General features: G+C 44.6%; 1 protein-coding gene across 1 annotated transcript in view; it reads left to right on the forward strand.

The window, feature by feature from the left end:
* Positions 1 to 2,777: 2,777 nt before the first annotated feature.
* The window catches only part of LOC139750793 (uncharacterized), a 263,513-nt gene continuing 251,727 nt past the window's right edge, over positions 2,778 to 14,563 (forward strand). Inside the window, exon 1 of the mRNA XM_071665540.1 lies at positions 2,778 to 3,117. Within this exon, the coding sequence (XP_071521641.1) occupies positions 3,057 to 3,117 (61 nt within the window). The 5' untranslated portion in view covers positions 2,778 to 3,056. The remainder of the gene's footprint in view (positions 3,118 to 14,563) is intronic.

Raw genomic sequence — 14,563 nt, forward strand, 5'->3', positions numbered from 1 at the left:
GGGTGACAGTGGTGACTCAATGGTTCATCCTATATCTATCATAACCATTCGTCTGTCTATTACGGTTGCTGAGTTGGTGATCAGTGGAAAAGTTCCTGTGATGATTTGCCTGAGACGCAAGATTAAGTCTGTGTGGATAATTCAGTGTCTAGAAAAAGGAGGTAATTTGTCATTCTTCAACTCGTAAATTTTGTGAATTCTTTTCGTTGTCTTGATATGTTTCTTTAGAAGTCATGAATATTCTGATTTATATAGTTCTTGAAATCGTGGTACGCACTTGTGCTATCAGTAGTACACTTTGTCATACTGCCAGAGAGAGAGAGAGAGAGAGAGAGAGAGAGAGAGAGAGAGAGAGAGAGAGAGAGAGAGAGAGGGCGAGAACGATACGAAATGACGTAGTACTTCGGAGGAAGTAAGATATCGAACCACAAGCGAAGTTTCAAGGTGTCCAGTGGGGGTCGAAGTTAAAGTCTCCAGTATTTCCAATGGCTTGGTCGATTGTTGTGTGAGGTCGGTGGTGTGTGTGGCTAAAGTTATTACACGTTGGTTTGATAACTCTTTATCAAACGTATCAGATTAAGCAGTCGTGCCATCCACCCTGTATATATTCATAATCCCGTTTTAATATTACAAGGATTTGAATATCATACAGATAATACATGGTGAACTGGACAACATAATGACATGAATGTTGAATGAGAGAGAGAATGGGAAACGTGAGCGTCGCTGGTTTTGGTTCCCGTTTTCATTGTCTAGAACAATATATCGCAAAGAATATTAGCATAGGTTCAAGTAAACTGTCAACATGCTGTATGTATATTTCATATATATGAATATATGTATGTATGTAAGAATATATGTATGTATGTATGTATGTATGTAGGTATGCATGCAAGAATGCATGCATGTATGTATGTATGTATGTTGTTGTCTCCACCAAATAAAGGTTACACCACAAGTGAAAAGTTACTTTAGCGAGACTGTATCTTCGCCAGTTGACAGAAAGAGAGTCCATTCTTTAAAAGGAGCCCACCTGTCCCTGCCACTAAGTGTAACGCAAAATATACTGTATACAACAAATAATCAGGTGGATGAAGTCGATAGATTATATCCATGGATATAAAGACAATCCAATAGATAACGAAGTAGATTATATCCATGAATATAAAGACAATCCAGTAGATAACGAAATAAATTAGGAAGAGAAAGACATAGAAAAAGAGGCAAAGAAACATGTAATTATGTGCGCGAAGACGCCAGGGCAAACGTAACGATATAACTTTTGTGATGTGAAGGAAAGGTGAATATTTGTACAACGAAAGTTGGAAGATGGGAAACATAATAGAAAGGAGTATAAGAAAAGAGGGAGTGAAGACACGAGACAGCAGACAGAGGGAGTGAAGACACGAGGCAATAGACAGAGGGAGTGAGGACACGAGGCAACTGACAGAGGGAGTGAAGGCACGAGACAACAGACAGATGGGAATGAAGACACGAGACAACAGACAAAGGGAATGAAGACACGCGACAACAGACAAAGGGAATGAAGACACGAGACAACAGACAAAGGGAGTGAAGACACGAGACAGCGGACAAGGGGGAATGAAGACGAGACGACAGACAGAGGGGGAGTGAAGACACGAGACAATAGACAGAGAGGGAGAGAGAGAGAGGCAAGTAGGACGGGAGCCAGAGAGCGCGCAGCACGGGAGGTTGTGTCATGTTCGACCTATCATCGTAACATGTCGACACGCTGGCTCGCTAATGGCTGTGCTAATCATGACGCCCAGATAACACTGTCGTAAATACATACTTATTTATTTTTTTTCCAAGATACACTCAAGTCTCGCCAATTACAGGCAGTATACCCCCTCCAAGGTCTATAATGGATTATGATTGGTTTATGAAGGTGAGGTGTACCATTATCCCATCATGTAATAGCTTGCGTTGATCATGCTAAATGTTAAGTGTTCACCATTAGTGATTGTTATGGTATAACTGTTTCACATGAACCCGTAAAGACTTATTATAATCACAAAGGAGCAGGTGTGAGGGTGTGGGTGAGGGAGGTGTACTGTTGTCATCCTGTCCTAGAGGTAGATACATACCTTTCGAGCCGACTTAAGATATGTATATACCGAAGAATAATTTATATAGATTCCTCAGTGGTTCAGCGTCGAATGTAGATAATGACATTGCCGGCAAGAAGCCGAAAATTTTGCCGCCTGTAACACAACGAAGGAATGTTTTTAAACTGTTTGCGTAGGACGATACGTTGTTGTTTATTTTTTCTTTTTTCTTTTTATTTTGCGTTGGCGCGTTCAAAAATATTGAATGGCTAGAGAGAGGGGCGAGGTTCAATAAAAGGTTGATAATGTCCCTACGTATATCATTCAGTATATCTGAGCGACCAAAATTATATCTAAAGGTTCCTCGTAAAATGAGCCGTGTCTGAAAGCATAAGAATATAAATTTTTTCCCGCAATATCAAACCTCTTTAAACATTTATAACCCGACACTGCTCGTGGGCTTTGTACTTGTTGCCATAGTTACCGCGTCCTCAAATGGCCTGCCAGACGTACAAAACCATGCGTGAATTTAAAGACGAATCCTTCCATTTATTTCATCATGAACCCAAATAAAGTATGTATAATGATGAAAATATCAATAATATTTCATGTCTGCTTAGGAGAAATGTTTAGAAATCTATACGTTACTCACAACTTGTCAGAAATGCTCAAAGTGTCGTACACTTAAGGTGGCATTGGTCACTAAACTGTTGTGGCGATGAGGTGCAGGCTACGTGTTGGAGAATCACCGTAGTTGCGTTAACTATGGCCGCTCTCTGGCGTCATCCGAATGTTTCATGAATCAGAAGACCCGTAGGACACGTCGCACGGTGTGAACATGTGAGAAATGTCCAGTGAACGGCTTGTCTAGCGTGAAAACTGGCGAGAGAGTTGAGAGAGAGAGAGGGTCGCGGGGGTTTTAGTGTGAATCAACAAGTGTTGGCGGCCAGCAGAGGGGAACACGTTGTGACACTGGCGACAGGCAACATGACGCCCACACACTCGTTCACCGCAGCCGTTCTTCCTCTCCTCCTCATCATCATTCAAGGTAAGGGGATGAAGGGGTGGGGGAAAAAGAGGGAGGTTATGAATTTATGATGGAAGGGGGACTGTCCGATCGTTCGCTGCTCGTCAGTGGTTTAATCATTTGATCCGGGTGATTTAGTGAGACGGTGGGATTGTGTTAATATTAAACACTGATGAATGACAGTGAATATTCTGCATCGTTACGTTTAGAGTAGTTATAAACGCTCGTAAGGGCACGTCATTTAACATAGAGCAACTCAGTTACCCTAAACTACTGGATGGATCGTTGTCATACAAATTTCTCCTCTCACCGCCTCTCAAAAGTTGTTAAATGTAGAATGAGCGACGAGGAATATATAAAACTAACTTTGGGTGTGAGATGTGATGTGTCCTGGAGACGTTAGTAAGCTGTCGAATGGAGCTTAACAAGCCAGGAACCCTTGGGAGTGTCTCGCGTGTTGAGGTATCGCACTAGTGGCCTCCCAAGCCATATCACAAGTCTTGGCGCCAACCATCAGTCAGTTGACATTTTGTGTTTTTGTCTGTGATCGAGAGAGAGGCGATGGATTTGTCGTCATCCGAAGCATGAAATGAGATTAGAATTCAAACCAGCTGAGGCAGGTCAAAATATGTCATACGTGACTTAGATATTTTTGTACATACACCTGAGCTTGGGTCTTGCGAGGCGTCCAACACAGACAGAAGAAGAATGTTCGCTGAACTTTAGTTGTTCTCTGAAATTCAAGTGTTCAGTAGGGTGAATGAAGTGTGTCTTTTAGCTAGTCGTGGTTCGGAGAGAAAGCCCTGCAGACCGTCAGCTGGGGTTAAGAGGCGAAGGGCGACGCCTGTGTTGATCCTGTGGGAGGGTGGGAGTCGTAGCGTGAAGCGGGCGATAAGTGAGGTAGGTGGAGGAGGAGGAGGAGTTGTGTGTGTGTGTCAGTGTGTGTGACCTTCCCCGTCCAGTACAGGCTGATGCACCAACCACTCTCTCTCACGAAAATCAATAAGCATGTTCTTATTACCACCGATGTGACCGATGGTAACGGAAGCCAACGGCTGATAACGAAAGCGTATCTCTCTCTCTCTCTCTCTCTCTCTCTCTCTCTCTCTCTCTCTCTCTCTCTCTCTCCCCCGATGCAGCCACCACCCTACCCAGATTTGACAGTGGCCGCAGACACTTGATATCTTCCATACTTACACTTAGCATATGCTTTCGTATTGATGACATTCGTTACTTAAAAGAGATGTCTTTGTTATTAACACTGACACCGTCGTTACCAATTTTGTTAAGGTAATCACTAGAATTGGCAATGCGTTACTAACACCTTTCGTTACCGTCACTGACGGTCTTCACTAACAGTGATTTCTTCGTTACCAGAAGCAACACCATACCTGACGTTGTTGTCACACTGACGGTACAATTTTCGTTACTTAACACTTTGTTACACAATATTACCACCTCTGTCACTGGCATTACTGATTTTGTAGTGTCTAACTTTGATTTTGTTATTAATAATGAAACTTTTTGTGAACAACGACGCAGACATGTCACGCGTTGACAGCTTAGGTACTGACGCTGACACTGGCGTTACTAACGCAGACACCTGTCGTTACTAACGCTCACATTCGTTACTGACGCTTGCGCTGTCGTTACTAATGCTGACACTGCTGTTACATACACTGACACCTTGTACTTCTTGTTCCTGTTGCTGACACTGTCGTTATCAACACTGACACCAGTGTGACCAACGCTGACAGCATCGTTACCATCACTCAGACTGTCACGACCAACAGTGCCAGCAGTGACCATGGTTTCTGACAGTGACGCCGCCGCTTCCAGCACTGACAACGCCTTGAGCAGAAAATATAAACACTGGCACCCCCTCCCTCCAGTAACAGTCCTAATCCCTTAATGTACTAATACTGACCTTAATTGTTACTAGCATTAACCTTCACTAATACTGACCTTGATTGTTACTAGCATTGACCTTCACTAATATTGACCTTAATTGTTACTAGCATTGACCTTCACTAATACTGACCTAAATTGTTACTGATATTGAACTTCACTAATATTGACCTTGATTGTTACTAGCATTGACCTTCACTAATATTGACCTTAATTGTTAGATATTGAACCTCACTAATACTGACCTTAATTGTTACTGATATTGAACTTCACTAATACTGACCTTAATTGTTAGATATTGAACCTCACTAATACTGACCTTAATTGTTACTGATATTGAACTTCCTTGATATTGACCTTATAGTTACTGATATTGTACTTCACTAATACTGACCTTGATTGTTACTAATGTTGAACTTCACCGTATCTGCAGTTGGCAGAATCGTTACCAGTACTGACCCCATCGTTACCAACACTCACAACACCTCTGATAAGATGAAACATTGCGATTAAGAGCACTTGACAACACTCCAAACATCACTGATGTCTTTGCCAAGGACACCTGCACCGTCGTTACCACCAGTGACAACACCAGTGACACCACCATTACCAACGCTGACATCGTCCTCAGCGACAAAAGACAGCAAAGAATGCAACACACTGGCACCTCCACCCTCCCCACACCTTCCTTACCCCCAACCCCAAAGCGGTGGTAGCGTGGGCAGTGAACTAAGATCGAGTGGATTTACGAGTTCCTGAAGAATGTTGCGAAGAATTGGGAGACCAGTGTTGGCAGTGTTGTCAGTTTTCTCTCGTGAGGTTGTGATCAATATTAGTCTCCATTTTTTTAAGGTGTTGGCATTTTCGTTAGTTATGCTCTATAGATGTTGGTAGCAAGGTATAATATGGTTATGATGTTTCGCGGTGTTGGCAGTGGCTATTGGTAGTCAGTCATGTTCGAGGTGTGGGCAGTGCTGCAATGTATAATATGGTTATGATGTTTCGCAGTGTTGGCAGTGGCTATTGGTAGTCAGTCATGTTCGAGGTGTTGGCAGGTGCTGGCGGACATCCGCCAACGAGGTCGGTCGTATTTGTTTGTTATGCAGGTAACGGGTTGGTTATGCAAGCAAATTACTCGACTCCGACCTAGTTGGCCGTGAAGTGTGAGTTAACGCGTGCGAAAAGTTGGCTATGCAAGGGAAATGTTGATTATCAGTTAAGGCAACAGGCAACGTGTAATTTGACTATGCATGGAGTGGGTCAGCTTGTACCGGTGCCGAGCTACGTATGTTGGTCGTGCACGCATTCGGCTGGACAAGCAAAGAAGTGCTTTGCTTGGGACTGTTGGCTTCTAGGGCGACGTGCTGAATATGCAGGAGATTTATTCGCTGTTAAAGAGACACGTTGGATGTGTTGACTGCTGGGTGGTGGTAACATAATGGTCGTGCAGGCGACACTGGTTGTCCTTGCTCGATGGGTCTGATGTGGCAGACGAAGAGGGAGGTGGTGGTGGAGGTGTTGGGCCTCGCTTCAGCTCGTCAGTATTGTTGGACTGCTGGAAAGTATGATTCCTAAGTCTGGGGGGCGTGACTGAAGTGATCTGGCTTCTTGTGAGGCTTCATTACTAACCATTGAGGCAGCCAGCTGGTGCCTTGAGACTTGCAGCTGGGTTGAACTAGCGGGCACACAAGCTGGTGCCGAGGACGTGCCTGGGTGAACCAGCAGGGACACAGCTGGTGCCAAAAGACCTGCTTTGGGTGAACCAACTGGCACGTACCTGGAGCCGGAGCATTTGCTTGGGTGAAGCAGCAGGGATACTACTGATGCTAAAGACCTGCTTGAGTGATACAAGCAGGCGCGTACCTGTTGCCTGAGACCTGTTTGAGTAACCCAGCAGTCTCACAGCTGTTGCCTACTAGCCATGGGTGAATTTCGGGCACCAGGGTCGGGGGGGTCACATGGTGGTCCCCCCCCCAAAAAAAAAGAAATTACTACCGAAGTCATAAATGGACCCGAGGGGGAAGGGGGTCAAGAGCAATATTCATCCAGTTCGTCCGTCTCTCGTAATATCTTCCTTCTCGTGCGGGAGGAGGAGGCCCAGCACTAATGATGCTTTCATTAATTCCTTTCACATGTGCAACTTTGACCTTCGCTCAACCTTCCGCTTCAAGGGAGGCATCAGTGATTATTCCTGCACCTCGCGGGACCTTGATTTTCCCAAACTTTGACGTCATCCGGGTACAGAATTGTATCCCCCCCCAACGGCCGCTAGTTTTCTCTTGTTCCCCCCCTCCCTTCCACCACTGCTCTCCTGGCAGTTCGAACTATGCTTTGACGTTCTTTTAATTCCCGCCACAAAAGTTGTGACGTTCTCTTGACTTTCCAAGGATTGTCGTGTGATCCATTTCTCCTCCAGGGAGTCTCTCTTCGACGAGTACATCGCTGGACACAGTTGAAATCCTTCAATCGCAGGTGGTGGTGGTGGTTGTGTGGGTGTGTGTGTGTGTTGGGGGGAGAGGGGGGTTATGGGGGGGTGGTGTTTGAAGCCGCGACGTTTTCCGTTTTCTATGATTTCGAGCAAATGGTTCTGAACCGCCACCACAACTCATCGTCCAGACCGTCTCGAACGCAATCCCAACACGTTTGACTGATTTTTTTTTTTCCTTTCCTTTCCTTTCTTCTTAGCGCTACAGATTATACAATCCCGCCTGTCCTTCCCCATGCCAATACGATCATGCAAACGTCTTATAAGCGAGAGTATTGGCACTATATTTAGTGTTAAATGGAAACATCTACGAAACTTCTTTCACGCTTTTCTGAAACGCCTACGAAACTTCTTTCACTCTTTTCTTTATGAAGATCACTGCCTTTCCTCGGGGCAGTGTTTTTACTGTGGTGAGCGCACATCAGAGGTTATTGTTGCGGGAATGGAGTCATATATCCTCTCATAATATAAGACCATTTCTTCTCCGAGACCAGAGTTTCTGAGGCCATTCGAGCAAGGGGGCCTGGAAATATATATATATCCTCCATTCTTCGGCTTTCGTTTAACTTTCATCTTCGCTCAAATAATGGTAAATATTCAGAGTACAAAGCATTCCTTTCTGCAAAGGCATACGTGACAGCCAATCCTCTTATTTCCAGTAGGTCGTTGTATCATGGTTTTTGGCCAAAAGTATCCCTAAATCCTGCCGTCGTATCCCCCTTTCTCTTCTCTTGTTTCGACGATACTATAGATACTGATGCTATTGATTCTATGGATGGATGTCTCTCTTACTGAAATGGCAATTTCTTCCGCCCTATCTTCTTCTCGGCTCCACCTCGACTGACGCGAACGTTCCCTCGTCTATAACTCGTCTCTTACGTTCTCCTTCATGATATCTTCACGTACAGTCCGCAGGACTCTCTCTCTCTCTCTCTCTCTCTCTCTCTCTCTCTCTCTCTCTCTCTCTCTCTCTCTCTCTCTCGCACTCTCTCTCTCTGGACACAAGCAAGGCCTATATGGACCAGATGACATCCTTCGTCTTGGGTTGAAGGGACGCTGAAGCCTCAGACCGTGCGCCAGGACTTGCTGCGTCTCCGTCGCTCGACGTTACGAGGCGGGATCGTGTACCGGAGGAGACCTGTTGCCTGAGAGAGCATGAGGTACTCCGGGGTTAACTGGTGCCGCACACATCGTTGTCAGGGTCAGCCGCGAATGCATACTTGACCGTGGGGGTCATCATCATCGGCGTGAGCAGTACGACTGATGAAGGACCTCGGTAGCAGTAGAAGCCATGATTCTCTCTCTCTCTCTCTCTCTCTCTCTCTCTCTCTCTCTCTCTCTCTCTCTCTCTCTCTCCCTTGCAGTCTATAGCTTATAGATTCAGCCACATACATACAGATTACGCTCGATGGTGTACTCATGGCCCGGATAGAAGGGTCTTCTGCAAGGTACGTACCACTAGACAGTCACTACAGCAAAACAAAAGACAACAACAGGTCTCAAACCATCACATTACTATTTTCGTAATTTTCCATTTTTTCTTACTTTTCTTTATTTCTCAATCGAGCTCGACAATATTTATCTGAGTATTACGTACAAATATCGTCTTTATGAAGGGGGAGGGCATGATGTAGAATTCACTTTATTTATTCTAAATTTCATAATAGAGAAGCCACGATAAGTCATAGGTATTACCTCGTAATCTGGGGTGGAGTAGCGAGGGGAAATGCCAGACACGTTTCTCTATGATAAACATTTTCATCGACAGGGTCGAAGGATGAATATTTTATTGGGTGAAAAGATGAATAAGCTGCAGCTGTAACGCTGCTGCACCGTGTGATGGCTGTGAAGGGTAGTTGGGGTAAAAGACCACCTCATAAACCCATGAGGGGTTGATGGTTCGCTGTGGGTAGTCCCTCCCGCTTTTTGGGCCTCTGCCTCATTCTTTCTCGACCCATTTTCCTCCTCGTGATTTACCCCCTTCGGATAGATTTATCGAGTCTCTTTTTTTTTTCTTCTTCTACCCCTCATTATCATTTCTGGGTGCAAGGACACAAAAGTTGGCAGGGAATGCTATCATTTCTGATATCTTCCACTATCATAATCAGCCTCGAAAGGACCCGTTGGTCTGTTGCTGTTTGAATTCCTCTGTGTTCCTTTGCATACTATGGACTGGATCGTCACACGAAAAGCTTTTGTGAAAAAAAAAAGAAAGTCCATAAGCCTCTTTACTACGCTTTGCAGTAGACACCAACGCCTCCCTGCTCTGGGTCCAGGAAAACCACGTAATAGATACACATACTCCAGTCTACGTGTGGAGGATTACGTCTCTGGAACGCCCATCGTCCTTTGAAGGGTCGAGGTGCACACACTTGAGTACCGTAGCCTGACGGGTCGAGGTGCACACACTGAGTACCGTAGCCTGACGGGTCGAGGTGCACACACTGAGTACCGTAGCCTGACGGGTCGAGGTGCACACACTTGAGTACCCGTAGGTTGACTGTTTCAGAGATTTTTGGATGTTCCATACCACTGCATTTGGGCGTACGGTCTTCGTTTTGTTTTGATTCAATTTAACGGCCATGCATTTATCAAAATTATATATATATATATATATATATATATATATATATATATATATATATATATATATATATATATATATTATCCCTGGGGATAGGGGAGAAAGAATACTTCCCACGTATTCCCTGCGTGTCGTAGAAGGCGACTAAAAGGGAAGGGAGCGGGGGGCTGGAAATCCTCCCCTCTCAATTTTTTTTTCTTTTTTATTTTCCAAAAGAAGGAACAGAGAAGGGGGCCTGGTGAGGATATTCCCTAAAAGGCCCAGTCCTCTGTTCTTAACGCTACCTCGCTAATGCGGGAAATGGCGAATAGTATGAAAGAAAGAAGAAATATATATATATATATATATATATATATATATATATATATATATATATATATATATATATGAATGAGTTACTGGGGGCATGCAAGGGAAAGCGGCAGGAGGTAAAATAAAAGGGATACGGAAACGGAAAAAGAAGGCAAATGAGAGATGGGGTGGGAGAATATCGGCCAACGTCAGGGAGAATACGTAAATGTTTTGGAAGATGAATCGTGCGAGGAGAACAAGGGGGACAGATGGTAGCTACAGTGAGCGGAGTAGATGGGGAAGTGGTAACTGGCAGGGAAGAGGTGGAGGGAGTATTCTGAAGGTGTGATAACTTTGTTAGATGATAGGGTGGCAGATGTGTTTGAGACGAGGTGGTATGCGGAACGTAAGCTCTAACATAAGGTGAGAAGAGAGGAGGTAATGAAAACCCTTCTTAAGGAATGTAGGGAAACTAGCAGGAATTGAGGGAATTTCTTGTGAGTTCTTCAAGAAAGTGGGACATAGTGTTTTTGATTGGTTGATCAGGCTTTTCAACGCTTGTATGGCCCCAGGTGAGGAGCCTAAGGACGGACATAAAAAGGAATGCATTACAAAGGTGTAAGTCTGTTAAGTATACCTAGTGAGGTGTATGGAAAAGAAGTGAGAGATTGGTGGCATGTACAAAGCATCTGATGAGAGAGGATCATTATGACTTCAGGGGTGGTAGAGGGTGCACGGACCTGCTGTTTAGATGGAAGAATCTGCGTAAGAATGACTAAGAAAAGGGGAAGAATTTGCCTTTGGCAGTAATGGGCCTGGAGAAGGCGTATGGTAGGGTTGACAGAGATGCCTTGCCGTAGGTGCCACGAATATATGTATGGTATGGAAGAAGACCCAGTAAATGCATTGAGGACTTCTTATCGGATGATGATGTGTGAGCGGGTAGGAAAAGAGGAAGATAAGTGTTTTAGTTGAGGGTGTGGGATGTCACCATGGTTGTATGATTTGTTCATGAAAGGGATGATGATAGGTAGATGCAAATATTTTGGAGTGAGAATGTGTCTACAAAATTCTGGGTGGGGGATGAGGGGATTGGAGGAAGTCGGGTGCTTGGAAGTGATTCAATTGTCGTTTGCATATAACAGGGTTCTTGTGGCAGCCTTGACGGAGAAACTTGCGGAGCTGGTGTGTATGTCTTTGAGAACGTGTGAAAGAAGGAACTTGAGAGTAATTATGGACAAGAGTAAATGTAATGATGCATAGCAAGGAGGGGAGAGAGATGAGGGGGAGGGGGCGACGAAATAGGGTGGTTTGAGTGTGAGTTTGATTGGAGAGAGCCTGGAAGAAGTGGGCTGCCTCAGCTACCTGGAAGGGACATGGCAGCACATGGAGCCTTAGGTTGGAAGTGAGACTAGGATGAGAGAACAGGCTATAAAGTCTTGGATACTTTAAGGAACATGTGGAAGGGGAGGGCATGTATGAAGGTGATGTGGTCCCGCCTGTGTTGCATGAGTGTGGTCCTTGTGGCACACCACTTGATACGTCTAACCATTTTGAGGCTTGACCGTTGATCTCCATTCTCTGTTTGCGGCCAGTCACCCAATTTCCAAATCACCGTAGTCCAGCCCCATCTATACCAGGTCATGGTGGTAATTGAATGATAATTTCCGGGAAGTAGTTTATTAACTTTTTTGAGAACTGTGTTCCATTATCAAGTTTCTATTCCTCTGGAAAAATTTCCCGTAGCAAGTGACTCCTACTGAGAAGAGCAGTCAAGGGTTACATATTAGTAGTGTTTAACCCGTGCATCCGTCTATACCTTCTGTACGAATGTTAACTTCATTAACCTACCTTTCCTCTGTATGAAAGTCCAGCTAGGTTTGTTTAGCCATCGAAGTGATGGATGTAGACTAATGTCGTTGCTGGCAGTGTCTCTCTGAGGGGGAAGCCAGTACAAGGACGACCCCAGTGCTCCCTCCGATGAATGAAGTCGGCTCCACTCGTTCACCTCTTGGCCGCTTTCACACACTAACTGTGTTTACAGACTGTAGAGCTGTGGAGAGACTGGACATTAAGTTGACCAAATTGAATTATTATTGTTGAGGCCTACTGACCTCCTTGGGTTACTGTAGCCGTTATTATGTATTGATAGGGTTCGATCTTGGCTGTTGGAGGTTTGTATGTTCTATGAACGTGTGCGTTCCTATGCACTTTGTTCGTATATATATATATATATATATATATATATATATATATATATATATATATACTATCCCTGGAGATATGGGAGAAAGAATACTTCCCACGTATTCCCTGCGTGTCGTAGAAGGCAACTAAAAGGAGAGAGGAGTAAGGGGCTGGAAATCCTCCCTTCTCGTTTTTTGATTTTCCAAAAGAAGGAACAAAGAAGGAGCCCAAGTGAGGATATTCCCTCTAAGGCTCAGCCTTCTGTTCTTAACGCTACTTCGCTACCGCATGAAATGGTGAATATGTATGAGTAACTGTATATGATTTGACATTTAAATGCTCCGCTGATATGCCTCCAAAGAGCGGACCAGGCACTGCCGGACGGCCGTTGACTGTAGTAGCTAAACCGTACGACCAGGTAACTTCCTTAGGAGAACTCAGGGTGACGGTACTTAAGCCGGGAGGTTCTGGTCGGTCTCCCGGCACTCCTCTCCACGCTGGTGGTAGGGCGAAAGCTCTCCGACAGTTCCCTCAAAGAATCAAAGAGTTCCATAGTCAAGTGTAGTCAAGTTCCCCCTTGTATGATGATGTACCACCACCCCTCTCCCCACTCTTTGAGTTTCGGTGTGTGAATGAAAAGAGAGAGAGAGAGAGAGAGAGAGAGAGAGAGAGAGAGAGAGAGAGAGAGAGAGAGAGAGAGAGAGAGAATATTCAAACAATTCAAACAAGTGAGACTAAAGTATAAAGACGCGCCTTCATGATTGGTTGGTTCCCGGTAGAAAAATATGAACAGGAGCGGAATTCCGAATTTTGGTAGGGCTCGGGGGGACACCCCGCCACTCTACCGTGAAGGCAAGTGTGTACCGACCTGGTTTGCTCGTGTTAAGTGAAGGCCGTCGTAAATGCAGGTCTATTTGCGCTATGGCGTATTGCCACGCAAGCAGGGACCGTTCTGATTACGATTGGCTGGACTAATGCGAGCGGGTCATGCAATGCGGGAGGACTTCAGTATTCGCATAGTTTTTCCAGAAGTCTTTAATACCAGCAGGCACAGTGGCTCTGCCAGGTGACTAGGAAAAATGGAAATAAGAACAAAGGAATATTTTTTTTCCTGTCCGGTTAGCTACAAGGATACAGGAGATTGATAGATAAAAAAAAACATAATTTCTTTATGGTAGGAAATTGAACTTGGTTAGGTTTCCACACGTATCAGAGTTAAGGGGAAGTGCCTCAAATGTCGTTTCTAATTACGATACGAATATATCTATTCATAAATTTGAGACTTTACAATAATGGTATCCTAACTCCCTCCATGCTAGAAAGACCTTACAACATGTAACAATATTCCACTTTCCTTCCCTCTCTCTACTACTTTGTCCTGATGCAAAGTAATCAAATAAGTCCACCAGTCTGAGCTGGTAACACGTTACCAATGTGGCAACAGTAACACTTAAGGCATGACATCAGTGTTCAATCCTCCCAGGACCTTCCCCCCCCCCATGTCAATCACCTTATGACTTACATCCACTTCCAAGGTTCCGTTCACTACCGTGTCCACTCACAGGTTAACTTGAACACTTCACTTCCACCCAAGTTTTCTCCATTCAAAGTAACCACCACAGGTAACCTCTCTCCTTGCGTTCAGCAACCTTATTAACTTGTTTTTATTCACATTTACTCTCAACTTCCTCCTTTCACACAGTCTTCCAAACTCAGACACCAACTTCTACAGTTTCTTACTCGAGTAAGTCACGAGCGTGGGTGTTCCTGGACACCACCATATGAATGAGGTTTCACCACAGGTGAGGTCACGCTGGAGAGTCTGTGTCACCGGGAGTACAGTCTCGTCAAAGAACTCCTCACTCCAAAGGCGTCCCATCATTTGAATCCCAGGCAGCTAGAGGCAGGCGCGTATCCAGGATTTGGTGAAGTGAGGAGCCATTTACAAACTCGCAAAGAGGATGAAAAACAAAAAACTCGTAACAAGAATGTTTGATTCAATCAAACATTCT

This window comes from Panulirus ornatus, chromosome 10 (assembly GCF_036320965.1).
Source record: "Panulirus ornatus isolate Po-2019 chromosome 10, ASM3632096v1, whole genome shotgun sequence".
NCBI lineage: Eukaryota > Metazoa > Arthropoda > Malacostraca > Decapoda > Palinuridae > Panulirus > Panulirus ornatus.